Below are 15,722 nucleotides of genomic sequence, written 5' to 3' on the forward strand. Positions count from 1 at the left end.
ACTACAAGATCAACTTACACATCTTGATGTGAGGTTGATCTTTCTTAATGATTTGCATTCTCCCATTCTTTCCTTACTGCCCTACAGAGATGTACATTAATTTTTCTACATAATTTTGTGTGCAAGATTATTGGAACAATGCTGCTTCCAGGACTTAGGGTGAATAACTAAGAAAAAAAAAATGGAATGAAAAAATTTTAATTACTTGGAGGAATGAAAACAGTCTCCTGGTTATGTCCTATTAGGCCAACCTCCTAACACCTCACTTAAATTTGCATACCCCCCCCAGTTTAATGTCAGCAGATGAATTTAGAATACAAAATCCTTTTCACCAAAGGCAAAGGTAACCCTGTTTTGTCTACTTGCAAAATATTATTCCATCCATCCCTCAAACAGCCATTGACCTCATTGTAATGCAAATTGTAAATTTAAATTCTATGCAGCACCTGCCATGGAAGTAAATAGGTACTTTCAAATACTCCCAAACAATGTTTATAAAAATATTTGAATAACTGCTGAAGTGCAGGGATCAAATATGCTTGAGCCTGGGACTTCAGAGCTACAGACAGAAATGAAGCTGTGTGTCACCCCTTGCAGGAAAAATAATAATGATGGACTGAGCCAAGTGAATCCCTAGAGGACAGCTCTGGTTTCTAATACATGTACCTTCTACTCCTAACTCAAGGAGCCAGAAAATTTCAGCAGATTTTAGCAAGATTGGATTTCCTCGTTAACAGATGGTCGATAAAGCACAAGATATTTTTTTTTCATTTACAACAATTAAGTTATAATAAGTTAATTCCCTAAGAATAGTGCTGATGAATCAAAAATGCACCTCCAGCAACTCCATATACAAAGAAATTCAGCAGCAGAAGCTAATTTAACAAGGAGTAATATACAATTTAAAGACTTTCAGAACAGTCTGGACTGTTGTCCCAAATTTGCACAATTATTCCAACATCAAAGAGAATCCAGGTACCCAGCAGCAATGGCATTTCTCTTTTTTTTTGCTTTTTGACTGGCCAGAAGCAGCCAATAAATTGAAAATACTGAAGAGAAGGACTCTTCAGCAGGACCAGAATGCAACTGAAAATACTGGCAAGGACTTCTCCCCACAGCTGGATGCCCAGAACCATTCTGTGCATGTGCTTGTGTGCAGGGGTAAGAAATTGCAACTCATCCATTGCTTGGACATTTAAATAAAATATTTAAATAATTTAAATAAAGCTAAAAATGCTAAGAAGTTTACCTGCCATTCCATGTGTCTGCTTTTGAAGTGAAGCTGCTCTGTTTATGCAGAACACTTGTTCTGTTTACTCTGTGCCCTCAAAACAACAGACAGACTCACAATCTGTGAAAACCATGGACTAAATGAGGAGCACAGAGGACTGGAGAAACTGAGAAGTAACTAACAGTTTTTCCTTGCCTCAGGCCACACTCCTGCACAAGGCAATTATTAAAGGATTATGAAACAGAAGCAGGCACAGACAGCTTTATTTCCTGTCACCTCTACACTTCTGTTGATGAACATGCAAGGCTTAAGTTTCAGAACAGCCCAAATAAGAAAACTAGGTCATGCTCAGGAGGAGTCATATTTGAGAATGTATCCATCACTAGAGGTGGTGGGTGGACCAGGTGCCCACCAGGCCACCCCATGCCTCCCCTTCTCAAAGGGACAGGGGAGATAAAATATGACACAAAACAACTTGTAGGTTAAGATAAAGCAGTTTACTAGAAGAAAAGTTTGTGTGTGCATAAACAAAGTAAAAAAAAAAAAAAAAAAGAGAAATTTTATTCTGTTCTTCCCATTGGAATGCCCAGCCACTTCCTGGGAAGCAGGGCTTCAGCATGGAAGTGATTGCTTGGGAAGGCAAACACTGCAAAAACTGAATGCAGCACCTTCCTCCTCCTTTTCTTATCTTTGATACCTGAGCTGATGTCATACATTGTGGAATGCCCCTTTGGCCAATTTGTGCCAGCTGGTCTGGCTGTGTCCCCTGCCAGGACCTTGCCCACTCCCAGCCTCCTCAAGGCAGGTGGTGACATATTTTATGAAAAATCCCTTTGCCAGGATCTTTTCTCCTGAGAAGCTGGGAAGCTTCAGCTTCTCCATGTTTTGCTGCTTTGGAATGTGATCTGGAGAATTGTTTCCCCAGCATGTGAATTGTTTTTACTTGATGACAAATCAAAGGTCCAGCTGTGTTGGGATTCTGGTCAGTCACAGGTTTTTATTATTCATTCCTTTCTAGCTTTCTGATGTCTCCTTTCTTCTCTTTCTTTAGTATAGTTTTAAGATATCATTTTCTTTTAATACAATATATATTGTAAAATAATACATCAGCCTTCTGAGACATGGAGTCAAGATTGTCATCTCTTCCCTCATCCTGGGACCCTCAAACACCACCATAAGGTGGAATGCTGGAGAGAAAGAGCTGGGCCAGCACTGCTCAGCTGCACCAAAACACTGCTGGGCTCTCAGCAGGGCAAAGCACAGCTCTGTGAGGGCTGCTGGGGAAATAAACTCCAGCTCACACACACCCAGGACACCAGAGTAACTATATTTTACACTCATTCCAGATAGCTCTGTTCAAGTGCATTCCTTTGCTCTGAATGTATATATTTGATAGATGGAAACAACAGAATGTGAACACCAAGGCAAAACTACCAAAGAAGAATACCCAGGAAAATATCAGTGTCTCCTTATTAGGCTTAGGTTATTATTAATATTGAATATAGAAGTAGTCCTCTCTTTTAGGAATCAAAGTATTATTATAGTAGTTATAAATAACTACTATAATTAGTTACTTTAAAATTGCAGAGTTCTTGGGGGAAAAAAAGGTTGCTATACATTTCTCTAAATGATATTATTGATCTGTCCAGATAAAGAGTTCTTATTTGAATACTACAAATTATTTCACCATATTAAAAAAATAATAGATAAGACCATAAAGCTTTTAGCTTACAGAAATGTAACTATAACATGTACATTTCTCATATTCTTACTGGAGGTCAGCAATTCATTGGAAAGTTGGGAGATCCATGTTCTTCTTCCTTCCATAGAGAACATCTAGATTTCATTACCAAAACTCCTGCTTGCTGATGCTTAATTACCACTATGCTCAAAAAACATGAAGTCCTAAGGGGACAAAAAAAAGGCAAACAAAACAAATAATTACAATTATTACATGTGGTTCTTAGTTCCAAGATCCCCTGGCTGCATTGCACCTGATGTACACCTTCCTCTAAGAAACCTGAAAGGCTGAGAAGAAGGGGGAGGCACATTTGCCATGCCCTCACCACCTGGGTCTCTCAGAATGGGACATCCACAGAGACAGAAAGATAGTGAAAGACCAACATGGGAACTTTTAATTTATAATTAATTAATAGCCAAAGCTATGCTTCCTTTACTCTGGATTTCTGCTCTGACTTTGTTCAACCTTATTCCCTCTCATTTTCCCTCAGACTGGAGTCCTTTACAATAATGGCTGCCTTTAGTTTACTGGTGGGGGCCCCATTTCTGTGCCTGAAAGTCCAGGTTGCTCCCACTCACTAATGCTGCACTTGATGCATTGGTAGCACAGGAACACACACAGCTAACAAAACCCTGCTCATGCTCAGGCTGTCACAGGCTGGAGAGACCTTTCCAAACTCAGGGCCCTTTCCTGCCCCTCTGCAGCCCAGCCAGCACAGAAGCAGTGCATGTTCTAGAATGGTACCTTGATGCAGAATTGTACTGTACACTGGAGCATGTTCCACACTGCTTTCAAAGAGGACACTGAGCTGCTCTGCACTATTGACTATTGCTGAGAAGTGCTCTGACGAGTTCCATGAGCTCAGCCTCCACAGTAGTCCCTCCATTTGGAAATTACTGCTCTGAGAGCATCAATCCTGCTCAGTCCAGTGCTTCACATGCTTCCAAAGAGAGATGGGGGACAGTGGCTGCAGCATTCAGCTGCCCACCAGCCCAGTGGGCTGCCTGGGCTTTGGACAATGGGTCTCTTGGCTATTTCTAATCTGTATTTTTCTGCTTTCACCATCCATAAATTTGCTTTCCTCTGCTAACGAGTCTGTAAGAAGTCTTCCCTTTTCATTTTTTCAGTCCCACCAAACATGAAACTCTTATTAAATACAATTATCTCTGCATGTAGTCTAGAATAAGCATATTGTCTAAAATAATTCTGTGCTGCCTTTTGTGGTCAGTTTTACACATAGAAGTTCACAAGCTGAAACCCACTTGAAGGAGCTCAAAATTAACTCCTTTACAGTCACAATTTAAACATGGAGATGAAAACTTTAGTTTATGTTGATGTATTAGTGAACAACTTACAATCAGGAAGCAAGCACCAATCATGACAGCTTTCATTTTCACATCAAGGTCCATTGGGAATGAGATTCCAAAGTTATCTGTGTCTGTAAACATTTCCCTCACCATACCAGTCCACTGCTTAGAAATCCTCCCAACAGGACAAGTCTCATCCAGAGACATCACCTATAGTTTAATATAAAAGTTTTAAAAGCATCATCAAACCTGTCATTCATAACATTCCCAAATCCATTTTGGAATAGATCTATTTAAAAGCTTCAGACTGTTATTTTAATTAATACAGTAATTAGTGCAAGGGTTTGTACCAAAAGGCAATCAGACTATCAGAAAGTTGGTCTAAAGTATCAGAGGTGTGAACTTGATTCTGAATCTGACTTGGAAGTTCAATTCCTTGATGGTGCTGGGATACACACTCTGCTGGAAGTGCTGTCTTTTAGCCAGGAAAGTGAATTAGTTTCTCTTGCCACTCATCAGGAACCGCTCCAGTGAAAATTAAACAAATGACATTCTTCTGCTCAAAAGCAGAGGTTAGCCCTCTGGCAACATTACATTTATCTAAAGTTAGAGCCACTCTTCTGGGTCATGTGAAAGCTTAGTTTCCAAACTAAAATTATATACATTTTCTGTAGTAACTATTTGCAACATTATTTTAAACATTAAATTGTAGCTTTGTATCTTTTACTTAATGTCCACAAAAACAATGTTGCATTCACCAATATTATTTTTAAAGGAAAATTGTAACTCTTCACTCATTCAACTCTGTATTTCAAGTCTAAATTATCTTAACTTAGTAGTTCATTGAATGATTATTAGATGATTAAATAAGGGATTGAAGGAAGTCATTTTAATAAATACCTGATACAACTTATTATATTTTCTTTAGACCCTGACATAACAGATTCAAAAAGATTTTGCTGCTAAATATATCAATTATTTCTGTGCAGCCACAGAGAATTCTCAGTGATCACTGATGAGTGGCTTTAACACGTAATTTCTGGAAGTTTTTCTGGTTTATCTAGAGTAATTTAGGTATCTAGAGAAGTCATTTGATTATACCAGCATTAAAAGATGATGTAGAAATTAATATATACAATTAAATTGATAGGTAGTAAGTTGAGCAACAAACTAATACCAAACTACTATCTCAAAAACAGATACATGCAAACAATTTTTACATTGCATACCTCAAAATGAATGTCCTCACAACACCGGCACACAACACACGGGCCATTAATTTTCAGAATATCCTTTCTTTTCTCATCTTGAATGGTAAACTTTGGCAGGCAGACATGCCAGTTCTGGACAACATAACCAACTATTGTTCCTGGAGGCGCCTGGACTTCCAGCTTCACAAGGAAGAGAAAACCTCCGAGTGAATGATCATGCTGTCATATGCTAGTGAGACAAAACCCACACCAGCACACAAATGAAAAACAACCTATTTTTCCACAACAACCTGGCCTTACAAAGCATTTTGCTGTGAGTGTTTTCAGAAGACCACTCAGATTGCAGACCTCTTATTCAGCTTTTGCCTTCAAGAAAAAAGTAAGAGACTCCTCAGGCTCTGGAGGCACACAAGCTATGCATCCACAATATAAAGACCAAAGTCCAGTGAAAGAAAGGCAGTGAATATCCCAAAAGCTTTCAGTGAAGGCATTATAGGGTGCAGCTACTACAAATGCCTCAGCAGGAGCTCTGAGTAGGCTTAGACTTAGAGTTTCAGAAGTTGTATCATTCCAGAATTATGTTAATATTTAAAAAACCTCATGATCTCCTATGTTGAATGCCACTATAGCTTTCAGAGCTGTAAAATGAAAACTAGCTGTTAGTCTCTGAAAGCTGTTGCCTTCTTGTTCCATTCCAAATGCAGATTTCAGCACCAGCCACAATTTCCCCAGGATGCTGCTCAGTCAGACTTTCCACTACCCCAATCAGAAGTGGCCAGCGAGCCCAAGTGCTGCAGCTCACTTCCCTCTGCCCAGACCAAGAACCCCACAGATCTCTCTTCCCACCCCTTACTGGCAAAACCCTGGCTCATTTCACCTCAAGGCCACCTTAGAGCTGCACAGGAGGTGCCTGTCTGAGGAGGAGGAAGGCAGAGAGAGGCAGATCTCACCTCCTGCAGGCAGCAGGGGCAGCAGCAGGCGCTGCAGCGCAGGGGCCTGTGCAGCCTTATCACCTCGCGGCCCAGGTTATCAGTTATCCTCATGGTGAAGGGCCGGGAGGGCCCGCAGCAGTTCCTGGTCAGGCAATCAGTGTCCTCTGCTGCAAAGTACACCCTCTGCCCCAGGGCGTTCTTCAGCTCGTATTTGTTGTTTTCTTCAAAGCCAGTCACAACTGAAAAATGAGGAAAAACCAGCTAAATTCCTAGGAGGGTCTGGTCAGACAATTCCTGCTCTTTGGGAAGGCAAAGCCTCTCTCAAAGTCTGTCAGAGGCAGCTCCTGGCGAAGGGAAATGATGGAAAGGACCCTCAAGCAGTGAAGCCTGATGAAGGAGTTTAAGGGAAGAAGCCACCATGAGCAAGGACATGTGGGAAAAAACTGAGATTCCCATCTGTCCCCAGTGTCCCCCCTGTCCACAGGCACCTGAATAAGCACCACCATTACCAATAGCACAGCAGGGAAGGTTCTCAGGGGAGAATTGAATGGATAAGAGTTAAAGAGAGTTGTGAATTTGGGGGTGAAGCCAGAAAAGGGCACAAATAAGTTCAGAATAAGAAAGCCACAAAAAACCCTCCCAGTCAAGAATTACAGCAGCATACATCAAAAGCAACAAGAGCCAGGACAGAAATTTTAATTAATTTCTATAACAAATGAGAGCACTCTTATAAGCTGTAGAAAGAACCAGAAAGAAAAATGCAGCAGTAACATTAGAGGTTATCTGGGATGTATGGTCTATTTTATTCCCTCTATTTGACAGACATTGATAACACAACTTGGATCTTCTTAAAGCACAGAATGAGGGGAGCAGAAGGAAAGCCACTCAGTTTGCTAAAATAGCAGGATTGCCTGTAAAAGGGATCAAAGCCACATGCTAGTCCATGGATTTAGGTGGGATATGACAAGACAGAAAATAAAATCTTTAAGTAAGGAAGAGAGTAGAAATCATTGTTAACAGTAACATTGGAAATGTGTGGCTTCATCTATATTTAGCTATATATATCAACTACAGCATTTATAACCAAGATTATTCAGTTGCATTGCTGTGTATCTTTTGAGATATGGAACCTGCTGAAAATCTTCTTCCTTCCTATTTTTCCTTCCTCTCCTCCACTTCTTCAGGACTTCTGCAGGAATTGAGACAGGTAATACAAGACAAAGGTGGTAATCACCTTAAAAATAGTGTCAAATAAAGCCTAAACTTCACTCTTCTTGGGATTATTAGATTTAAATACTTTGTACTTACTCTCGAGAACTTCAAGTTGCTGATGAATTAATATCTGGTCAATCTGGTCATGGTTGAAAAATTAAACAGAAGAAACAGTTAACAAGTTACAACTGAGAAAAATGTCGTTTCAAGAATCGCTGCTGTTTCATTTTAGAATTAAAATGCATGGATCAAGACCCTGTGCAGAGGCAGATTATCTCCCATTTAAGCTATGGAAGAGCTCACTCCCCTCCCTGGCCTGTCCCCTGCCAGGTTAGCACAGAGTGCTCCAGGGCACGGAGCTGATGGGGGAGCTGAACCCAAACTGGTCTGGGGACAAGCACACAGGGCTCACACACCTGTGCCCCTTTCAGGACTCAGAGAGCTCTCACATCATGTCCCAGAGACTCCACACAGACAAAAGCAGGAAATGGGGGTATTTTGGAGTAGAAGCCCAGCTACTGCTCAGCTCTAAGGAAAATTCAGGGGAAAATCAGCCTCTCCTCACTAGTGAGTTTTTTTTTGCCCCTTTTTCTTTTAGCACTTTGCAGAACTGGCAGCAATACATCAGTATTAATCTTTCCAGTGCTGAGATGAACTGTATTTTACACTACAAAGACATACTCAGTAATGTGGAAACAATCCTAATTTTGCTATTAGCGTTCTCTATGCTGTGAAGTCTGACTGGCAGCTCTACTAACAATATTAAGAGGTGTGAAGAAAGCATCATATAGAAAATTAAGTGCTTCTAATGTGCTAGAGTTTCCCATATAATAGGCATTTATTCTATGCACCTTTTCAAAATACATTACATCTCCCAAAGAGTAACTTCAGAAATGGGAGGGATGTATGACAGACCTCTGTCTCTCATCCTTTAACACTCTACCTTCCAGAAAGATACTCCATGAACAAGTGCTGCATCTCTAACAGGTATCTCTGCATTCAGACAACAGAAAAGGCTCCACTTGGCAGCAGGAGCCTATTCAGCTGCATCACAGCCAGATGCTTTATTTGGCTATTTCATGGGTGCAGGCTGCTTCCCAGAGCAGAATGCCTCATCTCTAGGGAAGGAGGAAGGGTGCAGGTACCTGTGTGAGGTACTCCAGTCCAGGAGGGCAGTTGGGAATAGAAGGAGGGATAGGCATCCAGATGGTCCCATCCATGGTGGGCTGGCTCTGGACAGGTGGAGGGACAAATCCACCTGGGAACCCCATGGGCTGTGCCTGGAATCCATAGTTCCCTGCACCTGTGACGTTTGGCATGGTAGGAGAGATGTGGTTATGAAGGTTAAATGTTGGAAAATAATTGCCCTGTCCATCTTCAGAAGAGTAACTTATTAACTCTTTGGAACTATGGAGATACTTATACCTTATTTATTTCAGTTATGAATACAATAACTCTTATGAAGGGAGTTACACTGTCGTGGGAGGTTCTGATGCCTCACACAAAACCAAACCAAATAGATAAAAAAAATTGCACCATTCTTAAATACAGAAGAAATTTCATTCACATAGAGACAGTCAATTCAAAAAACAGAAATAAATAAATGAAGGTTATTTCTAAGTAGAGAAGAAAGAATACTTTAAATTACATTAAAAGCATTGGCTTTTATGCACTGTCAGTTGAGCAAATGAGGAATTTCAATACAAAGTTTTCCTGGAACTATACCTTCTACTTTTGTGAAAGGAAATGTCCTTTTAGCAAAGTTCATCTATAGTTTTCAAACAGTTGACTGGTAGACTTTCAGCCACACCAGTTTAGCACCAAATTTTACAATACATTACAACACGTGAACCAGTGCACGTGAAAGTTCAGGCTGTGGCCAGGGTGCCTCAGGTGATGTAAGGTGGCCACATCACTGACCCCAGAGAAGAATCCTCCCTTGGGAATTCAAAATCACTTTTATGTCTGAGCACAGGCTTTGCAAACCAACTACCTCCTGCTATTGTGTGCACATACAATTAATCAAAATAACAATGGCCCTGCAACTTCCACGGCACAAGCAGTGAGTGCTTGCTCCCTGCTACAGCCAGCGGTACTTACACACCTCAGAGCGCCTTGTCCCAGGATGCACAAGCTTTAATTTATGAACAGCACAGTAACTTTGGCCAAACATTTTGCTTTTTACCTCTGACTTATGCTCTGAGCCTGATTGTTAGATATTTATTGTGATTTGGTTCTTCAGAAAGAAATCATTGCCAGAATGAGAGAAGCTGTTCAGGAGGGCTGCATTTTGAAGTGGAGCAGAAAACGAGACAGAAGAGGAGAGAGCAAGTGAGGGAAAGTGTAAGGTGTAACCACCTGCAAAGTACAGCAACAGAGTAAGAAACAGGAACTGAATACATGCAGAACTGCAAGAGAAAAACAAGTCTTTCTTCACTTCTGTACTTCTATAGGAAAATAAAGGAAACACTGAAGTAACATGGCAATTAAAAAGTCTGATTACCAGTAAGAACCTGCTGTGCATGAGTTGCAATCAGTAACATCCAGCAAACCTGCCTAGCAAACTCCCCACAGTGACCACTGAGGAACACCTGACATTTTTAACTCCTACCCCTGCTTAGCACATACTAAAATGTAGAGCCACAAAGGAAAGAAATGACCTTTCAGCAAAACAGAAGTTAAAAGAAACTCTATAGAATTAATAGCAGAAAGGTAAATTGGAGATGATCACCCTTTTCCGACCCCATATTCCCCATGCTTATTTCCCAATGGTCTCACAGATCTGTAACCAAGCCACCCACCTTGGTAAGCCCCAGGGACCTGCTGAGGGGAGCCATAGGGCATTCCAGGTGCTGTGGCAGGTGGAGGTCCTGGAAGAATGAAAATACACTCTGAGTATGGATCATTTCCTCCTGCCCTGGGTGAAAGATCCCCAGCACTGACTTCTTTTCCAGAGTACACACAGAACAAAATCTAGGCAGCTGTTTTCTGTACAGCAAAAATACACATCAAGATCGTATTGATGAGCAATGTATGCATCAACAAAAGTGACTGGAGTTCTGGTCCTTAAAGCACAGAAAACAGACAGGTACTGCCCAGGATGTCATGAAGATGTCACAGAATCACAGAATTGTTCAGCTGGGAAGGGACCTCCTGAGATCATCCAATCCAAGCAGGGTCAGTTCACTCTGCCTGGAGCAAAGATGCTTTTGTTCATTGATATTTAGAAAGAGGCTTGAATTCAAAGCATTGCCAGGAACTGACAGGCTGCCCTCCAGTACAGAACATGGCAGAGAGCCATTTCCCTCTGTGTAAAACCTTTTCTCCCAACTTCTTCAAGTTGAGATTACAGTAATGCCACACCAGCAGATGAGGAGTGTTACGGATTTAAAAACATTTACCATCTTCAGTTTTTAATAATAAGTAACTTGAATTTCAAGATTACTAAATTATTTATTATTTTTGCTTAACATCAGAAATCAAGATCTGAAAATATAAGCTCTGCATTTTGTAAAATCTTCCATTTTAAAATGTAAATAATTTCAGGTTAAAACGTTCATACATATTTCATATAATTAGAATGTAAGCTAATAGGTAAGCTAATATTGCTTGAATGTGCTGTCTTTGATGTTAGCAAAAGTTGACATTTTGGTTATATTTTACTCACCTTGCATTGTTGAAGATCTGCTTGTAATTCTGCAAAAGAACATTTTTGTCTCATGATTTTTTACATACATACTTTCACATAAGAGCTATTCAGAGTTCTCTATTATTGATAAAAGATATTTGTCTCTCTAAACTATATGGGAAAGTCAAATTACAAATACAAGGAAAAAACCCTTAAATATCTCAGCTTCCTTCTAGGCTATGTCTCAACTACTACTTAAGTCTGAGTTTTCTATGCCTACAGTCATGCTTTGAGTATCCTGAAATCATCCTCAACTCAGAAGAGCATTGGGATGTGCAAGACTCCACTGTGCAGCCATTCAGAAATATCCTGTAATTCATATGAACAATTTACTGCAGTAATTTAAGGGCAGCTGGCTCAGTGTATTGATGTTGCCCACAAAACCTGCTCAGGTAAACCAGTTCTTCAAGCTATTCCATTTCTCTAGTGGTACTACTAAATAACACATATCCAATATTTGCCTTCACAGGATAACAAAGTGTGGTTACCAAGAGAAATAAAAAAAAAAAAAAAAACCAAACTAAAACTAACCAAACAACACAGCCCACAGCAAAAAAAAAAAAAAAAACAAAAAAAAAAACAAAAAAAAAAAAAAAAAAAACCAAAAAACGAAAAACCACACAAAACAATCTAACCCAAACAAAAACTACACAAAAAACCCAAAAACCCCCACTTACTGATACCGCTTAAACCTTGAGAGTTATCTCTTTCTCTGGGGTAATGAGTGAAGCAAGACAACAGCAGCAACTGCTATTACAGACAGATCCAAAACAGCCAGGAGATCAAAACATGGAACTGTAAAAAAGAATGGTACAGGCACTCATTTTTAATAAGATTGAAAGCTTTAAAATAAAAAAAAAAAATCTAGTTGTTCTCTAGAAATAATCCAATTCAAGTTAAACCATGAGTATAATTTGTCTGTTATGATTCTTCTAACTACTTCATTTCAATGAGGATGGCTGGTCAAAGCTGGGAAGTGAAACTGAAAGCAATTCCTTCCTGTTTTTCATTCTCTGAGTAAAAGCAGCTCTCACGGGGCGATGCCTGATTGCTTCTGGAATGTCATGCAGATTCAGTTGCTCTTAAATTCCTTTTTAATATACTTCTTCTACTTTACTAACTCTTCTTTACTAACAAATTCACTGTCCTGTTACACATACTTTAATTGGGTTCTGGTCATAGGGTAGATTGGATTGTAGTCACTGTAGGAATGTAGGAATATCACAAATTATAGAAGAATAAAACTAGCAAAAGATCAGTTTATGCAGTGAAATGTTCCAGCAACATGAACTTCAATGAAATACTGAGAATTATAACTAAACCCCTTGGTAAAGGGAGAGTAGAGAGAGAATCACATGATTTATTTAAAAGAAAGCCTTTGTAATCGTCCAGAATCTTTCATTGTCCCTATAATCACACACACCAGCCACTGTACAATCTAGGATTTAGAAAAGGTTGATGTGCTCTGTAGTAGGAAGTAATAAAGATTTTACAAAGCTCAGCCCTCATTTCATCCCTAGATCCTTTTTTATGAATGTCTATGTTTCTTTCTGGTCACTTTCTCATTTTCAGAACTACATAAACCAGCTGCATGTCCCTTAGCCTGATGCATGTCACTAGATATGCTGCAAGTAATTATGTCCTAATTATGTTAACTATAGGTCTTCTGCTTTTTATCAGAAAAATAGAATACTAGCATGACAAGTAGATTCATTTCTTCTCCAGCTCAGTAAAATGTTGCAAAGAGCACGTTAATGTAATGTAAGCTCCCAAGCATAAACATGCTTAGTTACACAACAAGCCAGGCCCTTTCCAAGATTTCCAAGAAGTTGTAATATTCAAAAAGCAGGAAGCTGAATAACCAGGAGGCATGCAATAGTTTCAATAGTTTTCCTTTTGAGGCTTTTTTTTTTTTTTTTTTAACGTTGCATTCTCTTAGACTGTTCAGCCCCTGGATTTGAACCCTGACCGCTGGAGAAACAGTATGCTTAAAAAATCATCTCATTGATCTATTTAAATGAGTTGGTTAAGATGTTAATGTTAAGAAATGTTAAGAAAACATTATTCAGAGAAGGAATTACTCTTTCTTTTGTTCTGATGGAGAAGGATACAGAAGGATACCCTGTCCCTTACAGTGGCTTTTCTCCCGGGAGCGCAGCCCCGGCAGCACAGCCCGGTCCCCGCGCGGGGCTCAGGCTCGGCGGGACATGGAGCGATGCGCCCATCCCCGGGCACGGGGCCGCGGCTGCCTCGCCCGAGGGGCTCTCCGGGACAGCCCGGGCAGCAGCAGCAGCAGCACCTCCCTTACCCCAGTCCCTGCCAGCGAGTTCCTCCTCTGCAGGGAGCAGTTCCAAGCCAGCCGCGCTGCCCAGCCGGACACACGCGGGGCTCCCCGCCCCAGCCCCGCGGATCCCTGCCCATGCCGTGAGGAGAGCCCCGGGATACCTGGCGGGAGCGCCCGCAAGGAGCCCCGCTCGCTGAGGAGGCTCCGCTGTGCCCGTGTCCGTCCCGCGAGCTCCCAGCGCTGCGGGGCGGGAGCGAGGGCAGGGCAGGCAGCAGTTTCCTGCCCGGAGCCCAGCCCTGCCCAGAAACGCCGGTATTTCAACAGCTTCGCTATTCGTGACATTTTCTTTTTCCATGTCTATCGGCAACAATGCTGATTCAGTCCTTTTACAATTAATTAATTCATTAATTAGCTCAATTTCTGCCGTTTAGTCAGCGGACATCAGGTTGCATACACGTGATAACGCCAAGTTCTATATCCACCCTGAAAAGAGAACAAATGTATCTGGAACAATTTTGCCTTGCTTATAAGGCAGGATCTCAGGAAGAAAAATATATTTATGTGGACTTCATAGTTACAGGAAGAAGAATGTACAACAATGAATTGTTTGGGAAACAAAGGACTTGGAGAAAGCTGGCTCACGCCCTGATTAACAGCTCTGACGAACAGATCTTCTGCATCCTCTTTTGTACATTCATGCACATCAGATTGGAGCTGCTGTTGTCCACCTATCCCAAAGGAAAGTTTCTTCAAAGAAAACTATATTTCATGTAAACCACATCAATTAATCACAGTAATTGGTGCATGCATAAAACCCAAGACTGGGGATTCAATAAGTGCAGTTCACCTTGTACATACTCTGTAGTCTTTGTCTTCAACCTCCCAAAATAAGGTCTCCATTTCAATATTGAACTTTCCATAAACAATATTAAACCAAAAAAACCCCACCCCAAACTATTGTTCTAGCCCTGCACTCGATTTCACCTAAACACCAGATTTGACAGGGATTTGAAGATTTTATTTTGCTTGTTTCCTCAGGTACAGAAGAATCTAATCTAAAGCTGACTAGCATTTTCCCCACACATCTGCACTGAGTCCACTAAGAGGATTAATAGCAGACACCAAGAAATAGGTTTTAAACATCTCTTAAGAAATAGGTATAGAATTATTTGACATGGTTGGAAAATTATAAATACATGGAAGCTTTTGATACTACCCTTCTTTTTTACAGGAATATAGTATAGTTATATTTAACTTCAGATTTATACACTGAAATTGAAACTGTATTGCCAAGCAAACATGACTTTTTTACACAGAGTTGAACACTATTTCTTAGATGAGAATATCATTGTCCTACCAGAGAGAACAAAGATAGCAGCATATCTCTTCCTCTCACATATCTGTAAGTAGGGGAAAAACTTATTCACCTGCAGTGGCAGAAAAAAAGATGACATGATTCACAAAATACAAACTAATTTATCAGTCTTTCCCAGATCAAATAATGCCTTTTCTTATCTAGCTAGGATCATTGATGTAACTGACAGTCAGTGCTTTTCTGTTAGATCAGGGGGTTGAAATGGCCAGTACCTTTTAATTGTGTGCAGATTTAATCAGCAGGGGAATGCCTAAAACATTAAGAAAGAAAGTTAGAATTGTTTCAGGAGAAATAAGAAAATGACCATGCTCCTAGTAATTTAGTCTTTTAGGTTTAAGCATGTTTACCTGAAAAGAAACATTCTGTGTAGATTCTTGACCCCAATTTCTAAGATTTCTGTGTCGCTTATGGTTTGGATATTCAGAACATTACTTTCTACTGCTTTAAGTTCTGATGCTCCTGATGCTGGCTCCTCATCTGATCCTGTGGTGTCCAGCACCAGAAGTGGGACCAGTTCCTGCACCCTCTTCTCATGCAGAGGTCTCCAGCAAGCTGGAGTTGGGCTGGTGGAAGCAGCTCTCATCTCTCTTGTTAACATCCCCTCACCAGCGTCTTTTCTCTCAGTGCTCAGGCAGGACATCTGTGTGAGGGGACACAGGAGGAAGTTCACTCAGGGCTGTACATGAGAGCAAACAGCCTTTGTGCAGCTCAAACTCTGTTTCACCTCATTTAACCTCAGGC

General features: G+C 40.6%; 1 protein-coding gene across 8 annotated transcripts; it reads right to left on the minus strand.

Moving 5' to 3' along the window:
• Positions 1–1,706: 1,706 nt before the first annotated feature.
• PLSCR1 (phospholipid scramblase 1) lies at positions 1,707–14,385 on the minus strand. 8 transcript variants are annotated; one of them, XM_071437671.1, is made up of 10 exons: positions 13,768–14,088; positions 12,015–12,117; positions 11,302–11,330; positions 10,436–10,504; positions 8,780–8,937; positions 7,731–7,773; positions 6,441–6,661; positions 5,509–5,670; positions 4,328–4,489; positions 1,707–3,136 (listed from the first exon to the last, which is right to left on the minus strand). In XM_071437671.1, exons 3-10 carry the CDS (start codon positions 11,306–11,308, stop codon positions 3,104–3,106), a joined length of 855 nt encoding a protein of 284 aa, XP_071293772.1. In that variant the 5' UTR covers positions 11,309–11,330; positions 12,015–12,117; positions 13,768–14,088; the 3' UTR covers positions 1,707–3,103. The 8 variants fall into 8 exon arrangements, with proteins under 8 accessions (XP_071293772.1, XP_071293770.1, XP_071293767.1 ...); XM_071437669.1 differs by having other exon boundaries at positions 12,006–12,117; XM_071437666.1 differs by having other exon boundaries at positions 12,000–12,117.
• Positions 14,386–15,722: the final 1,337 nt, after the last annotated feature.

The sequence above is a fragment of the Agelaius tricolor genome, unplaced genomic scaffold (assembly GCF_023055355.1).
Source record: "Agelaius tricolor isolate 1412-34295 unplaced genomic scaffold, bAgeTri1.0.p SCAF_12, whole genome shotgun sequence".
Classification (NCBI taxonomy): Eukaryota; Metazoa; Chordata; class Aves; order Passeriformes; family Icteridae; genus Agelaius; species Agelaius tricolor.